Raw genomic sequence first — 22,921 nt, forward strand, 5'->3', positions numbered from 1 at the left:
TAAGGCTGTGGCTGTGTACAAACAAACATTTCCGGCTTTCTCCTGCCTTCAGCATTTGACAAACTTACTGATTGGCAACTTGGATACTGGTCCAGTCATCTCTCTTGTTTCCCCCCATGTTCATCACCTTCAGAAGAAGAAAATCCATTTTAAAAGATTGGCAAAACTGTGCAGGGGATGGGGATGAGGTGGGTTTGTTTGATTGTCTATTGGGGGCATTTATAACCTGCCGTTTAGCCTAAAAGGCTCTCAGAGCAGCTTACAAAAATCACTACTAAGATGGTCTCTTCCCATGAAAAAGACATGATAATAATAATAATGAGGAAAAAGGAATGGGAGGGAGGAGGGAAAAGCAAGCTTAAGTACAAGTTCTTAATATATAGAACAGTTACATAGTAATGTCTGTGCCAGGAGTGGAGAACCTTTAGCTTTCCCAAGCTAGTGCTGTATCTACAAGGTGGGGGTTAGCCAGGTTTTTTGCCCCAGGTGAAGCCTCCAGAGGGGTGCCATTGATGCTCCCAGTCTGTGTGTGTCTGTACGCAAATGTGTGTGGGGTGTGTGTGTGTGTGTGTGTGTGCGCGCCAAACTGGGTCTTTGACCTGGGTGAACTAAAGCCTAGGTTTGCCCCTGCACCAAGCCCATGAGGCTGTTTTAGTCTAGCCATGCCTAGGTGTGGGGCAGGTAAAGCTGGAACTTGCAGAAAGGGGCTTTGCAGGCTACTGGTATTGGTAGTGCCTTCAAAGCACCTTGAGCAGCACTTCCCATGGGCCACCAATTGGCTTGTGAAGCATTGTGAAAAAAAGTTCAGATTTTTTATTTACAATCAATAAAATATAGTAATTTATAGTCCTCAAACTCATAATAATTTCTAGTGTGGTTTAATAAGTTGGCTGCATCCTCTGTTGTTTTTAAATCAATTCTTAATTCTTGTTTGTAATATAGCAAATTAAATTGAATTGTTTTTGTTTGTTATAGGGTCACATGGAAGGAGAAGTTTGGGGTTTAGCTACCCATCCTCATTTACCTATTTGTGCCACTGTAAGTGATGATAAAACCTTAAGAATATGGGATCTGTCCCCCAGCCATTGCATGCTTGCTGTTAGAAAACTGAAGAAGGGTAAGATGATGGTGCTTTTCATCAAAATTTGCAAACGTTTTGCTGTTTACTCATATTAGAATCTAAGTGAAGTTGAGTTAACTAATATTAGTATTAGAACAAAGAAATGTAAAAAAAAGATTTAAACTTTTGAAAATGTAATATGAAAATAGGTTACCCAAATTTAGATGCAAGTTGTGTGAGGAGTTTGCAATCAATAATAATAATAATAATACCCCCCTTACTGACTTACCTTATAGAGATATAAGGATCAATGAAAGTATATGTAACAGTTTGAACACTTGAAAGTGCAACATCACATTTCCCAGGAAAATAATGCCTGCAGGCCTCCAGTTAGAACTAAAATATGTCTCTTCTTTGCATTTGGCAGGGGGAAGATCTTGCTGTTTTTCTCCTGACGGGAAGGCATTAGCAGTAGGTCTCAATGATGGAAGTTTCTTAATAGTAAATTCAGACACTCTGGAGGATCTTGTTTCTTTTCATCATAGGAAGGACGTTATTTCAGATATACGATTTTCTCCTGGTAAGTACAGGCAACCCCCCCCCCCCCATTTATATAGGGGTTACATTCTGGGTCATCATGCGCATCAGCGGAACATGTGTAAGCCCACCCAGCCCCACCCTGCCCTCTTCCAGTGTCAAACACAGCGGTTGTAATCATACATGCATCAAACACACACAAATTGAGAATTGCCTGTAATTGGCTTCAGATAAGTCACTCAGAATTGTAGAATGCCATTATGACAAGATTTTTTCCCCACTCAATTGCTGTCAATTTCGGGCCTTTTCAGAGTTAAGATTACTATGCTGTAAGGGTGCTGGCTGGGAAAGTGTTGCAGACCTAACACACGTGCACTTATTTGAATGCTCATGTAGCTGTATGCTTGGAGGATATTCAGGACACAACCAGAAATCTTGAATCACACCACTTTGGGGAGAAATTGTCTTGGTTGAGTCCTCCACTGCTGGGTTCACATATCAAAAAGAAGCTCTATTATACTGAGTCAGACTATCTAGCTCAGTATAGTTTATATAACTGACAGTGGCTGCCCAAGGTTGCAGACAGGGGCGTTCCCCAGCCCTAACTGAAGATGCCAGGAACTGAGCCTCAGACTTCTTGCATGCAAAATATGCATTCTGCCACTGACCTGTATCCTTTCCCCAACAAATGCACAGCTAAAGTCATTTTTTAATTTAAAAAAATTGTTAATAAAATGAATCAAAGAAAAGAATACAAAGTACTGTGGGATGCGAGGTGGAGAAGGTAATAACGCCACTTAAAATTTGAGGAAATAAATATTGGACAATTTAAAAGCTCCTTACATTTACAGTGGTACCTCGGGTTACATACGCTTCAGGTTACATACGCTTCAGGTTACAGACACCACTAACCCAGAAATAGTGCTTCAGGTTAAGAACTTTGCTTCAGGATGAGAACAGAAATCGTGCTCTGGCGGCATGGTGGCAGTGGGAGGCCCCATTAGCTAAAGTGGTTCTTCAGGTTAAGAACAGTTTCAGGTTAAGAACGGACCTCCGGAACGAATTAAGTACTTAACCTGAGGTACCACTGTAGATTGTAATGCTGAGAAGAGAAGAGATCTTTAAGAAAGAGGATGTTGGAAAATGTTGGCTCTTTTGGAAAGAGCGCTTGGAATATATTGGAATTAAAGGAAGCCCACATTTTATGTGCATTAGATTTTAACCCTTGCTGGATCCCGGATCCCAGTAATTACAAGGGCATCATGAAGGCACCATGAAGGCTGAACACCCCCCCCCAAACCCCCCCACATAACATTATATTCATTAAACACTTTTCAAAGTGTATGAATTTGCCTTCTGAGATTGGCAATAGAATGCTTTTGGCCTCATGAACCCTATTTTCTCTAAGTCTGTACCCATCATAAATTACTTCTAGGTTGGGTAGTAACTGAAGATTAATTAAGGTTGTATCTGCATCTGCAGTCCATGTCACATTTTGTTCTTCATAATATTCTTCCAGATGGATATTTATTGTGGGATGGGTGCTCCTCTTGCATGCAATGACATTGCTGGTATGAAAATGTCAGCCAGTATTCCCTCTTCCCCATTAATCAAGATCTGCTCTTCCTGGGGAAAATCGAATATATTAAACAAAGTAAAATATTTCCCAATAACATATTTACAATATCTGAACAACCCATTTACAATAATAAGATCTGTCTAGAGATACCCATTGCCTCAGTATTTATCCTCACATGTTTTCCATATATAATTGCTTTTTTTTTACTTACGGGCTGCTCCCCCCTCCCCTTGGCATAGGTTTGCAATAATTTGCAATCAAATGCTAACAAGATAGCATGGAACATAAACCATACCTCAAAACTACAAATAAGACATTTCCAAAGATTATGTGATTCACATTTATTTTTGTGGAAAATCAGGTTACTTGGGAAAGTATTCATCTCCTTATGATTGCATTTTAGGCGCTGGAAAATACTTATCTGTAGCATCGTATGATACGTTTGTAGATATCTACAATGTAATGAGCAGTAAGCGGGTTGGAATCTGCAAGGGCTCTTCCAGTTATGTGACACACATTGATTGGGATGTAAGAGGTAAGAAATACAATTGCTGCAAAATGACTATATTTCTGTAGCTTGGAAAGTGTAAACTGTGCATGAATTTTGTGCAGGATTTCCAAATGGTAGTGATGAATTTCTCACAAATTTTCATAAGAAGTGAATTAATAAATATTGTGTAAACAAACTACAAACAAAAAAGTCTTCAATAAGATTTTGTATTTGGTGAACATTTTTTAGGCAAGCTTTTACAAGTCAACACTGGTGCTAAGGAACAGTTGTTTTTTGAAGCTCCTCGGGGGAAAAAACAGATAATTCCCAGTACAGAGGTAAGAAGATTTACCATTCAGTTCAAATACAATTTTGTAAATAATATCTTTATCTTCTTTTTGTCATTTACATAATTTTGAAGGCACTATAGGCAGCCCCACATTTACGTGGGGTTACATTCCGAGGCACCACACGCATTGGTGAAATCGTGTATAATTGAAACCTATTGAAAAAGACTTCAGACAACCCATTCCGTCACCACCCTGCCCCCACCTTTTAGTAATGTTTCATTGATGTATTTATGACGTTTCTGGGTCACTTCTGGGTTCAGTATGATGCGTATATACTGTACAGTATACAGTCGCACACATACTGAATGTGTGTAAAGGGGGGGGTCTCTGCCTGTATGTTATTTGCTTGTGCATGTAAGGTGACATCAGGTGGGACTTGAGGTCCACCTAGTGGTACAATGCAAAAGTTGCTGTTCTAAAACTCCAAAGCTTCTGGAACCCTAATCCCTTCAGTGAGCGACATCTAAATTCTGCCTTACCAATGTTGATAGTGTTTTGAGACCTTGGCAGACTATACGGTTCAGGCTTGTTGTTTTGGTCCTTGTCAATATGTAAAAGAAATTGTGGAATTTCCTCCTTATATATATTTCTTTAGTGAAGGACAAAGACTTAGCCACGAAAGTAAACGCTGCATTTTCTCCTTTCAAGATATCCAAAATTGAAATTGAAATTAAATACCAGTAAATATTTACTAGATCCCAATACCCTTCTAGGCAGACCTACTTTACGAAAGTCCTATCAGATGCCATTAAGGATAGAGTCTTCATCTGCAGTACTAGCTTTCCCTTGTACAAAATCTGAAAACACTTTTTATCACCAAATAAATTTTTTTTGCTTAATGAAATTGTTGTCCATATCCCCCCTGCCCAAAGGTAATATCTCTGCTTAATGCTGTGGTTTGTTGCATTGTTGTGGCACACTGGTCAGTATTCCTCAAATGAAATGTTTTCTTAGTGGTACAGCAAGTCTTGGAATCAGACTATTAGAAACTAAGAACAAGCAATGAAATAGATTTACAAGACCAGAATAGATTAGAATAGAATAGAATAGAATAGTGAGTATTACTGTGTTGCACTTTCAGGGAAATTAAGAAACTCACCTATATGAATTAAATTCAAATGCTACAAGTATGGTTTATACTAATCACCAGCAAGACACAGGAAGTCAAAGTACGTCAGGGAATCTTTAAGATTTCCTTATATAAAGAAAACCTTCCCAAATTATGTCCTACAAATAGAAGTAAAGAACACAAACACATTAAGGCTTCAGTCCTTTGCACACTTACCTGAGAGAAAGAAAAACCTCTGAACATAACCGGGCCAACTTCCTAGAAAACTTGCATAGGCTTGTGCTGTAAGTAGTGTAAATTCTTCTCCCCGTAGTTTATCCTCAGGACATTAAAGCAAACCATGCAAGCAACTGTTCTTGCTGTTGGATATGGAAACAATAAACTTTCTGCATAGCTAACAGTAGCAAATTCCTGTTTGCATTTATGGTATTCACATGCTGGCTCTCAGCCTTTAATTAGTCAAAGTAACTATTACAACCCAAATGATAAAAATAAATTTATTTAAGGTATTACTGTACAATGGGAAAGTATCTTTCACACAGTGTTCTATCATAGTTCAAAACAGTGTTAATGGTCATAGTAATATTAATTGTCAGACATGTGAAGGTAAGAAAGATTAGAATGCAATTGGAATAAATTTTCTCAAATACTGGGTGATAACACATCCTCATAAAACACCCATATGATCCTCCTTCAAACTGAAAGCATTTTGTCTGCAGTTGTCCTAGGTAATACCTAATTATTTCAGTGGGAGATGTGAATAGCGTATACCTCTAGGATTAGGGTTTGCTCTGAGATCAGATGTATAACTATGGATAAGTATCCTTTCTCAAACAGGCTATCTTTATAGGCAGAAAAGATTTCCTGGACATCCTGGACAAGTGTTCTAGGCTCCTGCTGTGAAGGAATTTGGCCAATAATTGGAGAAGTTACAGATGTAACTGCTTCGTGCCTCACCAGTGACAGTACAGTTTTGGCAACAGGAGATGATTTTGGCTTTGTAAAGCTTTTCCGATACCCAGCCAAAGTAAGTAAATATACAGTGTTTGCATAATGATTCTTATGAGGGTTAAATAACAAAGTCCTACAGTTTTCATACTTACAATCATTGGAAATACACTTGTATTCTTATCTCTCATTGGTATATGTGAATCAGCTTTAACACAGATCAAAATTACAGATCAAGCATTCATATTGTATCACATTTTCTTAGACACAATGCATTCCAATGGAGACAATTCACATGCTCATCTGTAAGTCAACATAGAGTATATTTTCTGTTAAATAATTTTTTATTGTTTTTCACAATTTAATTCCACATTAACATCAATAAAAAAGAACATTTTTACCCCCAATCCGTATGTATAGCAATATCTTTTCAAACCCTTTTCTTCAAGAGTCCAGGAATCTCCATCCCCTCTTCTGGTTATTTATATAAACAACATTCTCTTACATTTCCATGTCCATTTACCCAATTTTCTAATAATTACACATAATTAATCAAAACTTGGGGGCGCAGGTGGCGCTGTGGTCTAAACCACAGAGCCTAGGGCTTGCCGATCAGAAGGTTGGCAGTTCGAATCCCAGTGACAGGGTGAGCTCCCATTGCTCGGTCCCTGCTCCTGCCAACCTAGCAGTTCGAAAGCACGAATATCTACCTTAAAAAAGAGACCAAAACAATATATCCATAAGAATTACCACTTAATTGTCCAGGAGAGACAGTACTAAATTCAGTATCCAATTTGCTGAAATGTCTCAGGGTGGATTGAAGAGGTGCAGCACTTGAAGGTCCTTATAAATAGGTATGTCAACCTCTCTTGCCAGTTTTTTTTCCCTCCTTAAAATTCCGATTTATATACAGGAAACTGAGTTCAGTGCTCTGTAGATCCCTCCAGCTGAGATAAGTCTTTCTTATATTCCCCCAACAGAGTATTTTAATTATCTTAATCCAAATCTCCTCTGCTGAGTTCAGTTTTAATGATGGCTGCAGTTCAAAATCCAGTTTCCACTTTTATACTCCAGTATCAGTAACAAGCCAAGAAGAGTAGATTTCAATTGCCTTAACCTTTCCTCTCCGCAACCGGGGAAAAGCTTTGGAAGGGCAGCGTAAGGGCTTTCAGATGTTGCCAGAGTCCTGGCACCACGTTCCGTTTTCCATACAAAACTACCAGGTCATGGCCAGCTTTAAAATCCTGTAGCAATGTCAAGCAATAAAGAATGGGTTTCAATTACTTTCAATTCTCCCATCAGCAGGCTCACACTGTAAATATCAAATAAGATAATAGTTTTCCACCAGCACTTTTTTAATTACCCAGAAGTCGAAGAATAGACTTCCTTTTTAATCCTTTGTCTGGCGCCGAATTAAGCTTAATTAATTTCAGTAGTTAATCTTTTTATGTTCCCGTCAGCTTGAATGTTGGTTACGGAAAATCTCTGCTGATGGCTGGAGCATGCTGCCAAGACTGCACTCAAACCTGCTTCTTTCCCCCACTCCCCCGCGCCAAAAGGCTCAGGGGTCTGGGAATTGCGGGAGAGCTCTTTGCCATCTGCTGGACCCCTCGACATCTTGAGAACCCTCTCAAGACTTTTGGGGGTTACGCCTTGGCGTTTCCCCCTGACTCGCCGCAGGGGTCAGATCTGTTGGAGCAATCAGATCTGTGCTCCGTTCACCATCTTGCAGAGATCGGAAGTCCAACATAGGGTATATTTCCAAGTGATGTGTATGCATATGTGTAGCAGGCCTTAGTTGTCACCATTTTGATTTTGTTTAACCCTTGGGTAGGGAACTTCTGGCCCACAGCCTAACTAGGTCTAACAGATCTTTCCATTTGGTCTGCCAGGCTGTTGCAGTCAAGTTGTGCCATTCCCACCTGTCCTACAGCTGGTGTCGTATATGATGACAGGGCTTGAATGAAAAGGGCTTTGCAGGCACTGCCAGTCAGCAAATGGTACTTGGAAAGTACTATGCACAGTTTTTTTGCCCAGTTGGTTTGATTTCATACTGCATGGGCAAAAATGGTTTACTTGACATCATTGTGATTCTAGATGATAGATAGAAACACCTGTCAAACTTGGTCCATGGAGGTTTATAGAGCTAAGGTTGCAGCCCACTGGTTGATTCTAGTACCCCACTCCTAGTGGCTATTTCAGGCTGAAGAGATTCATTTTAGAACATGTATGTATTTATCAAATCAGAGGCTAGTGTCCTGGACTTGGACTAGAGACACCTGGGTTGAAAGCCCTTCTCTGCTGGCACTCAAAGGACTCTTTTTGAGTCTTACATACCTCACAGAGTTGTTGTGAAAATAAAATGGGAGATCTCTCAAGTAAGAACTCCTTAGCTCCTGGACGAAGACACAAATGTAAGAAGAATATGATTGACATCCCTTCATACTACACAATCCCCCATTCACATACCAACAACTCAAATCACACATCTAACACCACATTTCCACTGCACAGCTTTTCCCACCCATAATGCTCCAGGATTTTTGTTCTAACAGTTTGTTTTTTTTTTAATTTTGGGGGGGAGAATGAAAATATGAAGTGTTCCAGTAAAATCTTTAGCCATCTTCCTCAGGCCATGCAAGCTCATAACCCAAGTAATGATATTCCTCTAGCATCACATCTCAGCTGGCATTGCAAGGCTGGCAAGGCTACAGAAAAAAAAGTGGATGACTATTTCTTCCCTTGGGTTTGCCTCCAGCAATCTTAAGGAGTCAAAGCTAGACAAAGGGGAACAGTGTCAGACTGTGCCTTCAAATGTTTTCTAAATGTCGTGTAATTTTCTATCTCCTTGGCATCTGATGGGAGGGCGTTCTACAGGGAGGGCGCCACTGCTGAGAAGGCCCTCTGCCTGGTTAATTTGTGCAGCAAACGTCCATGTATATGTTGGAATGTTCATAAACATCCCATAACACCTCTGTAGCTGAGACAGTGGTTAAGGGTCATTCATTGGAGTTCAGAGTAATTCTGGTACTGAAAAAAGGGTATTAATGTTTCAAATACTGCAGCCTGTAACTACCCTGTGGTTGTTTCCTTTTGTTGAGTTTATCTGATTTGGAGATAATTTGGCAAACCATTCTGTTTCTGAAAAATTGTGTGTTCTATTCTTTAATTAAACACTCCCTTTGTCTTTGTCTGGCCATAATTGAAATACTTTATTGTCTCTTGTACAACTTGTATACAGTGAGATTACATGAGCACCCCCCACTCAGCTCTCTTAGTCTTAATTCCCCTCGTTTTACTGACGCATACCCACCAAACCCAAAAGTCAGTTGCCCTGTTGTTATCTTTTCATTCAGCAGCCTAACAGCCCACGGATAGAAGCTGTTCTTTACCCTGTTGGTGCAACGAATCATGCTTCTATATCTTCTGCCTGAGGGCAGGAGATCAAGAAAGTGCCGGCCAGGGTGTGAATCATCCCTGAGAATTTTCCTCACTCTCCTGAGGCAGCGTTTTTCCACTATTTCATCCAGCGGATTCGCGGGACAGCCCATAATATCTTGTGCTGTATTCACCACCCTCTGTAGGCACTTCCTATCAGATGATGTCAAACCAGCATATCACACCGTGATGCAGTATGAAAGGACACTTTCTATTGTTGACCGGTAGAAGGAGATCATCAAATGTTGATTGAAATAATAGTAGCTATGCATTCTATACAAATAGAATGTAGGATAGACTTCCGGAGGCGGCGCGAACGGTAATGGCTGCCCTTTCCTAACTGGGAGAGGGAAGCTCCGCTGGAAAAGGGTCGTCCGCTACGGCGAAGCGGAGACCCATTCTGGAAAACCGCAGGCAGCGGAAGCCTGCGGTCTCGGGACCCGGCGGGCGCCAGGAGCAACCCCCGAAACGTTGAGGGAACCCCGTAAGGGGCTCCGGATCGCAGAGGGGGCAGCGGCGCTGTGGGTCTATGCGCATTCAGCGGAGCGAAGCCGCGCTGCCGTTGCCGGTGAGCGCCGACCTTTCTTCCTGCAACACAAGATCCTAAAATGCAACAACCCGTGAGTAACTGAGGACTTAATTAAATTTTGGGACTAAAAATATTGAAAATAAGCTGAAAGCGGAGAGACGAGGAAAAGGAAGTCCGTCTTCCGCAGCCATTGACCTTTAAAGCAAAGAGCAGGAGGAGTGGAGGCATAGAGAGAACTTTTGACAGCTCAGATTGAGCACCCGCAGAAATTACTTTCAATCCCTTTAAAGACTGTAAGCAACTGAATTTTGGACTTTGATCAGGACTTATATATTCTCTTCTTTGTGGATTACAATTTTATTTAAGAAGCCCAGGTGTCAGAACTGCCTGAGCAGTAGAACTGTCAGACTGCAAATTTGGATACATTGTACTTAAACTTTGAGACAGTCTGAGGGAGTTCAGAATGGTTACGTTCTTGCATTATGGAATTCCAGTAAGCACAACTTGAAATATTGTGGCAAACCTAAAACCAACTCTGCTAAAACTACTTTTGTGAAGATCCCTAAGTACTGGTTCAGATTTCGTATGATTGGAATGGACTCTTCTTCTTAGGACATTTTATGCTCCCCCTAGAGGATTGAGGATTTATAACAAAAACATTGTTTTACTTTCTATTTCCCGGCCCTCTGTTTGACTGTTACCATCTGGGCCGTAGCTTTCTCATGGGAACAACTCAGCTTGACCTTGACTGCTAGATAACTTTGGAATGAGTGGCGCAAAAAGAAAGGGATTAAGAACTAGACAAACAACTCTGACAACCTTAACTGCAGCCTCACAAACACGTAGATCATCTGTGCCTACTCTGCCCTCGGAGGAAAAAGCTACCTCCCTGTCACAGGCAGGGGAGGGAGAAACTGAGGAATTACAACTAGAAGAGATGGCTTCAGGAGGATCTGGTTCTGTACTAGAGAGAATTCTTGAGAAATTGGAATCTTTGGACAGGAAAGTTGACCAACAAACTGCGAAAATTGACCTTAATACAGAAACTTTAAACAAATTATCTGGGCAAGTTGCACAGAATGCACAAGCAATCGGACAACTGAAGGAGGCTGCAGGTGAAAATCAGAAACTGGCCGAAGAGACCAGCCAAAGAGTGGGAGAGTTGGAAAAAGAAGTAAGGCCGCTCAGCAAGCAGGTTGGGGAACACCAGACCTACCTCTCTATGTTGGAACTTCGGAACAGGGAGACCAACTTAAGGATAAGATCGATACCAGAAGTGGAAGAAGGTAACCTAGCTGAGTTTTTGACCAAAGAATTCTCCAAGTTCTGGGGTCTAGAGGAGGAAGACTTTAAAATTGTGTCAGCCTTCAGACTTGGAAGACTTACAAAGAGAGAAAAGCCCAGAGACTGTTTGATTACGTTGAGATCAAAGGAGGAAAGGGACAAGATTTTGGGCCTGCACTACGGAAGATCTCTGAACATTTCGGACAAAAGAATTGAGATTTTTAAGGACATTCCTAAACAGCTGTTGGATCTCAGATCTGAATATTTGGACTTAGTAAAACTGTTGAGAAGCAACTCAATCATCTTTAGGTGGGACTTTCCCCAAGGATTATCCTTTACCTTTAGAGGGAAGAAGATTAAAATTAGAACTTTGGAAGATAGGGATAAGTTTTTGACTGCCTACGGAGAGGACCTTCACAAAGGACTTGAACTACCCTCAGGGCCTGAACCACCACAGGTACCTGTACCTCAGAATCCTGAAGACTCACAGAACAAAACACCATCCCAAGGAAACTAAACAGATCTATCCAGGATGTCTCTGCAACTTTTAAGCTGGAACATAAATGGCTGTAACAGCCCGGAAAAAAGGAAGAAAATCTTTCACATATTAAAGAAGGAGCAACTAGACATCACTTGTCTACAAGAAACACATGTGACTAGGCTCCACAGAAAAATATTGGTAAATAAAAGGTTAGGCCAAGAATTTATATCTTCGGATTCAGTTAAGAAGAGAGGAGTGGTGATATATGCAAAGGAGAGCCTCTCACCAAAATTTCTATTTAAAGATGAACATGGAAGAATTTTGGCAATTGAAATACAGCACCAAGGAGAGAAAATTTTGATATTAGGAATCTACGCTCCAAATGAAGGGAAATCAGAATTCTACAAGAAGTTGCATGAGATTATGCTGGATTATCTGGACTATGATAACATCATCATGATGGGAGATATGAATGGGATCGTTTCAACGAATATGGATAGGTCACAAAGCCAAAAGGTTACTAAAGATGGCAGACTACCAAAGACATTTTTCGAAATGACAGACAATATGGACTGGATTGATATATGGAGGACAAAGAACCCCTTGGGGAAAGAAGGAACATTTTTCTCTGAAGCCCAACTGACTTGGACAAGAATTGACCAAATATGGATTTCTAGAGGTCTGGCTCCTAAGGTGAAGAAAGTGGAAATCTGCCCAAAGACCTGCTCCGATCATAATGCGTTGAAAATGGACATGACATTATTACCAACCGGCTCCTTTAGATGGAAGATGAATGACAACTTGTTTAGAGATCAGGAGATTATTAAGAAGGCCAAAAAAACAATAAAGGACTACTTTGAGATAAATTTGAACACTGCTGTGGAAAAAAGAACAATCTGGGACGCAAGCAAAGCTGTGATGAGAGGGTTCTTGATACAACAGAACGCCATAAAGAAAAGACTACAAAATGAGAAAAAGGATAAGATTTTGGGGAAAATTAAAGAGTTAGAGAAGAAACTAAGAGTAAACCCGAAGTCACAGCCGATCTTGAGAGAAATTAAACTTCATCAGGCACAATATTCCAAACTGATAAATCAGGAAATAGAATGGAAGATTAAATTAATGAAACAAAAAACATTTGAATCGGCTAACAAATGTGGGAAACTGCTGGCTTGGCAGTTGAAGAAGAGACAAAAGTTGAACATAGTAACAAATTTGGAAATAGAAGGAAGATATATTCAGAACCCGGTGGAAATTAGAAAATGTTTCCAGAAATATTTTAAGAAATTATACACTCAAGGGCCACAAAATGAGGAAGAGATTGCAAAATTTTTGGAGAAAAATGGACTTAAAAAACTATCACAAGAAAATAGATCTCTCCTGAATAGTAAAATAACACGTTTAGAGATAGAACATGCCATTCAGAATATGAAGCTGGGCAAATCTCCAGGGCCAGATGGCTTGACCTCCAAGTATTATAAGACATTAAGTGACTTTTTGATTCAACCACTGATGGAGGTCAGCAATGAAATTATGGAGGGAAAGAAGGCGCCTGAATCGTGGAAGGAAGCTTTCATCACATTGATACCAAAATCAGAAACTGAAAAGACACAACTTAAGAACTACCGTCCCATCTCCCTTTTAAATGTGGATTATAAAATATTTGCTGACGTTTTGGCAGGAAGACTCAAAAGAGTTTTAAATGAGATAATTCATAAAGACCAGGCAGGCTTTCTCCCAGGAAGACACTTGTTTGCTAATACAAGGAACATTATTGACATTTTGGAACTTTTGCAAACAAATATTAACACTAAAGCAGCTTTAATTTTTATAGACGCGGAGAAGGCCTTCGATAACATCTCTTGGAAATTTATGAAGGGGAATTTAAAAGAAATGGGAGTGGGGCGGGGTTTTGAAAATGGGATTGACGCCATTTATTCAGAACAAAAGGCAAAACTGATAGTCAACAATGTGGTTACAGAAGAGTTTAAGATTGAAAAAGGGACACGACAGGGCTGCCCGATTTCCCCCTTGCTGTTTATTTCTGTCCTGGAGGTGCTCTTGAACTTGATTAGAGGGGACCGGTTGGTGCAAGGGATTCAGATCGGAGCGAAACAATATAAACTTAAAGCTTTTGCAGATGACCTTGTTTTGACATTGCAAGAGCCAGAATCTAGCACAAAAAGAGTGTTACAATTGATTCAGGACTTTGGTCGGGTAGCGGGCTTTAAACTAAATAAACAGAAAACTAAGGTGTTGGGAAAAAACTTGACAGATGCAGAGTCAGAACGGTTTCAGAGAGAAACAGAACTAACTGTGGTTAAAAAAGTAAAGTACCTAGGGGTAAACATAACAGCAAAAAATCTGAGTCTATTTAAGGACAATTATGAAAAATGTTGGTCTGAAATTAAGAGAGACTTGGACAGTTGGTCAAAATTGAAGCTTTCTTTGTTAGGCCGAATTGCTGCTATTAAGATGAATGTATTGCCTAAGATGTTGTTTTTGTTTCAAACATTGCAAATTGTGGACAAGACGGAGTGTTTCAGGAAGTGGCAGAGAGATATTTCTAAATTTGTCTGGCAGGGCAAAAAGCCCAGAATTAAGTTTAAGATATTAACTGATGCGAAAGAAAGAGGGGGCTTTGCCCTGCCAGACCTAAGGTTGTACTATGAAGCCGCAGCTTTCTGCTGGCTAAAAGACTGGCTACTTCTAGAGGACACCGATGTGTTAGATTTAGAAGGTTTTAACAATGCATTTGGTTGGCATGCATACTTATGGTATGACAAAGTTAAGATCAATAAGGCCTTTAAGAACCATATTGTCAGGAAAGCAGTGTTTAATGTCTGGACAAAATACAAAGACCTATTGGAAAATAAAACTCCAAGATGGCTATCACCTCTGGAGGCTAAGGCCCGAAAAAGACCCAATATGGAGGCCAAATGGCCGAAATATTGGGAAATAATAGAGAAAGAGGGCAATAATTGGAAATTGCAGAGTTTGGAAAAAATGAAAGACAAAGTGCGAGACTGGTTACATTACGCTCAGATTCAAGAAATTTTTAAAAAGGATAAAAAGTTAGGATTCCAGGTGGAGAAATCGAAGTTGGAAACAGAATTGTTAGAACCTAAGACTAAAGTACTCTCAAGAATGTATAACTTGCTGTTGAAATGGAATACACAAGATGAAATGGTTAAGTCGGCCATGATAAAGTGGGCACAGGATATTGGGCATAATATTATGTTTGAGGATTGGGAAAGGTTGTGGACCACGGGGATGAACTTCACGGCATGTAATGCTCTGAAGGAAAATGTAATGAAAATGATATATAGGTGGTACATGACCCCAGTTAAACTTGCCAAAATATGCCATGTGCCAGACAATAAATGTTGGAAATGTAAGGAAAATGAAGGAACATTCTTTCACCTCTGGTGGACTTGTCCCAGGGTGAAGGTCTTCTGGGAAATGATATATAATGAGCTGAAAAAGGTATTTAAGTATACCTTCCTTAAGAAACCAGAGGCCTTCCTCCTGGGCATTGTCGGCCAGATGGTGCCAAAGAAGGATCGAACATTCTTTTTGTACGCAACAGCAGCAGCAAGGATACTTATCGCCAAGAAGTGGAAAACTCAAGATCTACCCACTCTGGAAGAATGGCAGATGCAGCTGATGGACTATATGCAACTGGCTGAGATGACTGGCAGAATTCGAGACCTGGGAGAAGAGAGGGTTGAAGAAGACTGGAGGAAATTTAAGACTTATTTACAAAAATATTGTGATTTGGTGGAAGTTAAGTAGGATGTTTGATCATAAATAATTGGCCACCACAAAATCGGATCGGAATGGGATGTAAAGTGAGATTAAGAGAAATTAATTTGCAGAGGATTATATTTAAATAAGTGGTTACAAAATTTGCAAATTAGATGATAAATTGCATGGAAAAAAAATCTATGATGATGAAAATGGTAGCGGGAGATGTGAGGAAGTCCAAAGAAGTTATGAAACTCTGTTAAAAGTAAGGTTGTTTATTGTTTTTGTACTTTATTCTGTAAAAACCCCTAATAAAAATTATATTAAAAAAAAAAACAAATAGAATGTAGGATAGCAGTAGTGGATAGTGAGGAAGGGCTGTGCTCTCTGCTGACCTCCCTTCAGCTGCACTGCTGTTGCATACCAGGATTGTTTTGCAACAGTGCCAACAGGAATGCTGGACTGTCTTTTTCCCATTCTGATATGCAGCAGCATTGCAGCCAAAGGGAGGTCAAGTAAATGCCACAGATGCACCAGGCCCTCCACTACTGCCCAGCATATTGTTCAGTGTTACTTTGACTCATATATAGATGCTTTGTAGGCTTGCCTAAAAATGCTAATGAATGAAATGTTCTACATTCTTTGTATGTTTCATATTCAGGGAAAATATGGGAAGTTTAAGAGGTATGTGGCTCATAGCACACATGTAACAAATGTTCGTTGGACTCATGATGACAGTTTATTAGTCAGTGTTGGAGGTGGAGACACCTCTTTAATGCTGTGGACCCATGAGATGGAGGGCCATCGAGAAACCAGGCAGTGTGACAGTGAAGAATCTGATCTAGATTCTGAGGAAGATGGGGGTAAGTAACCATTTTAAGATAACTTCAATCTTATAAAGCAGTTTTAATTCTTCCCATTATAAATGCAACTTCCATAATCTGAATGTCAGTTTGAAAGGTCCAGGTTTTTTTTTTTTGTGTGAGTGTGTATGTGTGCAAATTAAATATTTAGCAAAACCGGTTGACTGTTTTAAATGCCTTTAAAAATCCTAAGTAAATTATATTTATTGTAATTTTATGTTATGTTGGCTGGGATCCAAATATCCATTAACAGAGCTGTGCTCATGGAAGTGGGGGAGGCAAATTTCTGATTTCTTGTGCCCACTAGAAATCCACACTCCTACACCCCAGTAGTGTAGGACATTGTGTAGGTGCTGCATGCAGTGAAGAAACTGGCAAAAATTAACACTTCTACCAGCAGGAACTTTCACAGTATTGCAGCTAGTTCTGCAAACACTCAGTGCCAGGTGGCATCCTGTTTTGCCACCTGAGGCAAAATGGGAATGTACCATTCCCTGACCTCTCGCCATGCCCCCCCCCACTGTTGCCAGGTGCCCCCCTCTTGCCAAACTCGGCAAGAACCAGAGCACTCCTCAAGGTGTTTCTGCTTGTCTTCTGTTCCCTGGGTGGGTGGAGGGGGTGATGGGGAACATTCTGCTGGAAGAGGAAGCAGTGGGGCAGGTGGGTGCTTCACCCTGCCTCATCAGTGGGCAGGCTCTGCAAAGTGCTTTCCCATGAACTGAAGTGCTCCTTCAACTTACTGAAGGGCTGGTCGTGATCCTATCTACTGTTGTTTGTTGTCTCTGGTGCACTTATATACAAATAGAATAAATTAATAAATAATTCACCTACTTCTTAGTTCCAATAGTTCTTGTGGTTATAAATATTTTACTAGGATACGACAGTGATGTCACAAGAGAAAATGAAATTAATTACACCATCAAAGCCTTATCAACCAACATCAGACCTATGTTTGGAATCAAGCCTCATCTGCAGCTAAAAGAGCCTTCAGTTGATGAAAGGTAACTTGGGGAGGAAATGTGAAATTTTATGGCATACTGTAATAGATAGAATTTTAAGGGGCATGTGTGTGTAAAAGGGGCTGAGATTTTTTTTCTATTTGGTTTTGAACCATTGTGCTTGAATATTGGATAGTATTTCCATTTAACTTTTCATGGACTAAGAATGTTGGCCAAGAGTAAAAGATTTTCACATGTAATAGTAAATAACACACATACACTGCTGCTGAACACCAGTAAAGGTAAAGGTAAAGGTACCCCTGCCCGTACGGGCCAGTCTTGACAGACTCTGGGGTTGTGCGCCCATCTCACTCAAGAGGCCAGGGGCCAGCGCTGTCCGGAGACACTTCCAGGTCACGTGGCCAGCGTGACATCGCTGCTCTGGCGAGCCAGAGCCGCACACGGAAACGCCGTTTACCTTCCCGCTGGTAAGCGGTCCCTATTTATCTACTTGCACCCGGAGGTGCTTTCGAACTGCTAGGTTGGCAGGCGCTGGGACCGAGCAGCGGGAGCGCACCCCGCCGCAGGGATTCGAACCGCCGACCTTTCGATCGGCAAGTCCTAGGCGCTGAGGCTTTAACCCACAGCGCCACCTGCAGTAGTAGCAAACAAATAGTCAGGGATAGCTTTGATCCTCTGTTGTTGGGACAAGGGCGCATGGAATAATACTTCCTCACAGGTGATCAGTGCTATTAAAGCTGACAGCACTAACACTCATGCAGTGCTAGATGTACCCCCTCCTCCCCGCTATACTGTGATGTTGTGTAACTTAAAAACTCTTTTGTGCAGGGTTTTACCTATGCGGGAAGAGCTTTTAAGCTCCCAGACTTGCTCACTGAGCTCTCGGAGGCTCTTGCGAAATCTTGCACAACCCTGCAAATTTTGCAAGAGCCTCCCCAAGCCCGGTAAGTTCCCTGCCTTGCTGGGCAAAGAACGCTAAGACCCATTTGGGTGCACTGGCTTTGGGAGGTAATATTGCTCATGCAGGGGCAGTTCAAAGAAGCTGGTTCAAATATATCCAGTTTTGTGTATATGTGCCTTCCCCGGAATGTAATCCTTGATCCGAGTTACCTGTGTACCAGAACTGCAGGCAGGCAGCCAGGCACTGAGATATTTGAAGATTTGAAAGGATGGAATTTTTGAGAAGTAGGTAGGGTTAAACAATAATTTTAATAATTGCCAAATAATTTCCGAAGTGTACGCAAGAGGCATCTTCAGTCCTTGCATCTAAGTGGGCATGTTTAATTCTGCAGCTTTAAATATTTGTGGGCAAATTTTCACTTAACATTTTGAACTGTGGTTGAATTGAAGCAAACATGCATGCCAGATCCATCTTTTGGAAAACAGTCAGAAGTGACATCCCGGAAAAGAATATTCCTCTGCTTACAAATATTTTACAGAGACATGCACTGAATTTTACACACAAATGCCTTTAGACTTGATGCATTTACTGTATTTCGTTCTTGGGTATTAATGCCTATGTACGAAATGTGAGTTTAGAATCGGCTAACAAATATTTGGTCCATTGAATTAATTTCAGTTTTCTTTATCCTAGATTTCTGATATATATTGTTCATATTTTAATATTCCTGCTTAATTTTTATGCTTCCTGTGAAGGCAAGGGGTTGTAAGGTAAGATCTTACTTACATATATAAAACATTCAGTATAAAGTATATTTTATCTGATTTGGAAAATTATAACCTACAGAAGCGTCAAGTAATACATATATAGATAAAATCCTAGGGAATACAATGATGCAATGAATATACCATATTCTTCTGTCTATAAGACTCTTCCATGTATAAGACACCCCCTATTTTGGGGGACTCAGATTTAAGAAAATGTATCTGTGTAGAAGACGCCCCCTAATTTTTGACATTATTTTTTAGGGGGGAAACCTAGTCTTATACACGGAAAAATATGGTACTTCCTTTTTGCTATTGGAAAGTTTCTAGAGCAATCAAATAAGGCTGATAAAAAACAGAAAAGATGCATTCCTCTGATGGCAGTTTTTGTGTCCATGAATATACATACCTTATACATCTTCTGTGTGCCATATAGGTTATAGCTTCTAGCTCAGCACCAGACAGGAAACCTGTCATAAGCAGTGTCTATAAGCAATGTCTATTAGTTTCAGCGTTCTGGAGTTGACTCTTCTTTCCTTCATTCTTTTTCAATTGCTAGCTTCGGCGTCTAAGGAGCTTATTCTAGAGCCAAACTAGATGTTAAATGTATGATATATCTTTAACCTTTTTTAAAAAAAATAAGTGTGCATGTGCAATCTGCATTAGGATATTGGCACAGAAGGAAGGTGGTTAATTACTCCCCCCGCCTGTTTCTGGGAAATCACATCACTCTCTCCAACTGATATTGACTTTAATCAAGAATCTGCCATAGGTGCCTATTGCAGTTTCTGTGTAGAGCAAATAGAAATTTGTAGAGTATTGTGATTTTCATCACAAAAGCAGCAAAGGAACAATGACAATTTATTGATAAAAGCTGGTATCTTAAAAAAAAATAATCTTGAGGAATTACATGTTCAGATTTCACCGATAGCCTATATGAGTTTGCATATATTTGATTTTTTTTCAGTCTCTAAATACAGTGTTGTGATTTATACCTAAGCATAAACAACAAAGCAGGACAACTCTTTTCAAGTCATATATCTGTTCTGTGTATTTCGGAATTTGTATGAGTTGCTTGAAAAGGATTTATAAAATAATAATATAATACAGAGGGGGAAATAGACTCAGGACCAGGTCATCAAAATTACTCATACAAGAGTTACATTATTATGAGTTGTATTCAAAGTAGTGATAAGAAGGCTGTTCCGTCAGTGCAAGCATTTCTGCTTATCTGATGGGACTATGTCTCTTCTCCTCCCTGTATGTGCTGTTCTGCTGATCCTCCAGAATTGGTTCTGGGGAAGTTGGGGGGGGTGGAGAAGGGGGGGGGGAAGCCTCATCGCACTAGTGAGCATCATTGCAGTGTTTTCCACTACTGCTGTGATTTATTTGAATATGGCCCAATGTGTACAAGCCGTTCCTGCTAATGGTTGTGATATAAATGGCAACAGTATGCTAAGGTCTTTGTTGTAAAACTTTGATTTATTTCCCTGTCATGTCTTGGTAAATACAGTGGTACCTCGGGTTACATATGCTTCAGGTTACATACGCTTCAGGTTACACACTCCACTAAGCCAGAAATAGTGCCTCAGGTTAAGAACTTTGCTTCAGGATAAGAACAGAAATCGGGCTCCGGTGGCGCAGCAGCAGCAGGAGGCCCCATTAGCTTCAGGTTAAGAACAGTTTCAGGTTAAGTACGGACCTCCGGAACGAATTAAGTACTTAACCCGAGGTACCAATGTAAATACTTATTTAGAGGATTATCACACACCTCCTGCCCCACTCACTTTATTGGCCCCTACTTCTTCAGTTCCCCATTGCCAGTGTCATTCTGAATGCAGTTCTGCTTTTCCCAGTTTCAACCTAAGAGCCTTGAACCCGGCATGTGGCTCTGTACTGCCTTTGTTGGATAGTGCTGAGTCTGGTACAAGTGCAGCTCTGCTTTCCTTTTTTCTAGCCTCCAAAACCTAGGGGGAGGAGTGATTGTATCCTGTGAGTCTTGGGTACAGTTTTCTGCTTGGGTTTTCGCCTGGGGTACTTGCAATTAGCTATATGAGTGAAAAAAATACAAAGCTGCCTCATTGTTAACAGGTGAAGAATTATGAAAAAGTAATGAGAATTTGATATGAGAATTAGTGACTAGTGTAATGATTAGAGGAGCACCCCAGGCATATGCACAATAATTTGATCCAGAAACTTGGTAAGCAGGCAGAAGCATGAAAAAATGAGTTTTCCAAACCATCTTTTTCTGTACTAAAAGGCTATATGAGCAAATATTTTCTGTCTTATTTGCAATTATACTGCCTTTGTTTAATGAAACCTGTGGAATATCAAGTTAGACATTTTCCTGAAAGCTTTTAAAAGTTCTTCTCCTGCATCACTGTTCTATTGTGCGGTGTTGGAGCATGCTTGATGAGCCTTCTTTGCCAAATAGAGGAACTTGAGTAAATAGTTAGCAAACTTACTCTTTTGTGGCCCAAAAGAGGTAATATATTCCTTCTCATTTTCCTTACACTATGGACTCTTCCTCTCCCAACACTCCTTCACTTTCCTATTCCTTGTCCTTATGCTGCCAAACTACTCCTCTCTTGCAAATCATGTCTCAACTTTTTTAAAAATCCTTCTCCATCTTATACCTTTAAATATTACCTTTGTAAACAAAAAAACACAACCGCAAAATAAAATCTATTACACTTGGATATTGTCAGAGGATCAGTTCAACACAATTCTACATAATATCTTTTCTGCTATAAAATAATTTTAGATGCTTGGTTTTCTTATCTTAAAACACACTTTTCATCAATTCATCATTAAACCAAACTGGAATAAGTAATCATTCTCTCTTCCTTCTGCTGCTGAAAAGAGGTTCCAGGTAATGCTTTTACTTTGCTAATGTCTTTTTCATATTTCAGCACCATCTTCCATTTCCACGCAAAGCTGTCTTGTCATTTTGGTGTCCCTAATACACATATACATGTTCCTGCCAGCCTTCAACATCTTGCTGTCATGCTACTTTCTGTACATATATAGAACTCTGAAAATGTAAACACTTCTGTTCACCTTTACCCTTATTAAATTTGCTAAATTTAACAATATTTTTAAAATACTTAACATAAAATAAAGTAGAATTACAAGTTCAAGAAAATATTAAGGACATTTTCATATGATATGCTTCCATAGAAATTTCTATGAATCTAGTTAATTTATTATTTTGTTTATTAGCTCATTCATATCCCAGCTGAAGATGGAGTGCATGGTTATTCCCACCTATTTTACTTTCACAGCATAACATATTTAGAGAGAAGCCTTATTTAGAAGCTGGCTAAACAAAAACCTGCTGGAAGTTCTCTTTGCCTATAGGTTTGTTACCTATTTAGCACTGCGCTCTTCAAAGAGATATTAGTACTATTTCCTTCATGTACTAAGGTATCTGTTAGGACCTATTTACTCCATCATCTGCTGCTTTTCAGAACCTCACTCACTGCTTTGGTGAATCTTCTGCTTTTCTGTTCTCTTACATTGTCTTTCTGTGTCTACCTCACTGACATGGGCGCTTATTTCTGTCCCGAAGCTGTTATTTCTCCTGTCACAGAGCACAGTTTTCAGAAGCAGTTTTGACTTCTTCATTTAAACCATGTGCAGCTGCTACCTTAAAATGGCATCAGGATGATAGATGTCACTATTATTTTCAGTTTCAGTGGCAAATCTTGAGTCTGCTGTGAGGAATAATTGGTAACTTGTTTCATTGTCATCTATGCTTCCCAAACTAATAGAGTATGTTTAAAGGTGTAGGATGAGGGCTGTGCTACCTCAGTATGGAAGTGCAAGGATTGCATGCTTGGGATTACCACATGCCCTCACCAGCGCTTGAATCAGCTCTTAGCAAATGAAGTGTAACTGTATGCATAAATTCAATATATTA

The 22,921-nt window shown here is 40.0% G+C and overlaps 1 protein-coding gene across 6 annotated transcripts in view; it reads left to right on the forward strand.

Annotated features, from left to right (window-relative positions):
• Positions 1-22,921, forward strand: part of EML5 (EMAP like 5) — a 102,789-nt gene that overhangs the window by 52,021 nt on the left and 27,847 nt on the right. For 2 of the 6 annotated variants that reach the window (XM_083730426.1, XM_083730425.1), the window contains exons 21-28: positions 976-1,117; positions 1,488-1,640; positions 3,580-3,711; positions 3,916-4,004; positions 5,936-6,112; positions 16,174-16,375; positions 17,250-17,376; positions 18,929-19,005. In XM_083730426.1, the coding sequence (XP_083586552.1) occupies positions 976-1,117; positions 1,488-1,640; positions 3,580-3,711; positions 3,916-4,004; positions 5,936-6,112; positions 16,174-16,375; positions 17,250-17,376; positions 18,929-19,004 (1,098 nt within the window). In that variant the 3' untranslated portion in view covers position 19,005. Of the gene's footprint in view, positions 1-975; positions 1,118-1,487; positions 1,641-3,579; positions 3,712-3,915; positions 4,005-5,935; positions 6,113-16,173; positions 16,376-17,249; positions 17,395-18,162; positions 18,329-18,928; positions 19,006-22,921 lie in introns of those variants that run through there. The other 4 variants (XM_083730422.1, XM_083730423.1, XM_083730424.1 and 1 more) reach the window with 3 other exon arrangements.

The sequence above is a fragment of the Podarcis gaigeae genome (genome assembly GCF_964106915.1).
Source record: "Podarcis gaigeae genome assembly, chromosome: 1".
Taxonomy (NCBI): domain Eukaryota; kingdom Metazoa; phylum Chordata; class Lepidosauria; order Squamata; family Lacertidae; genus Podarcis; species Podarcis gaigeae.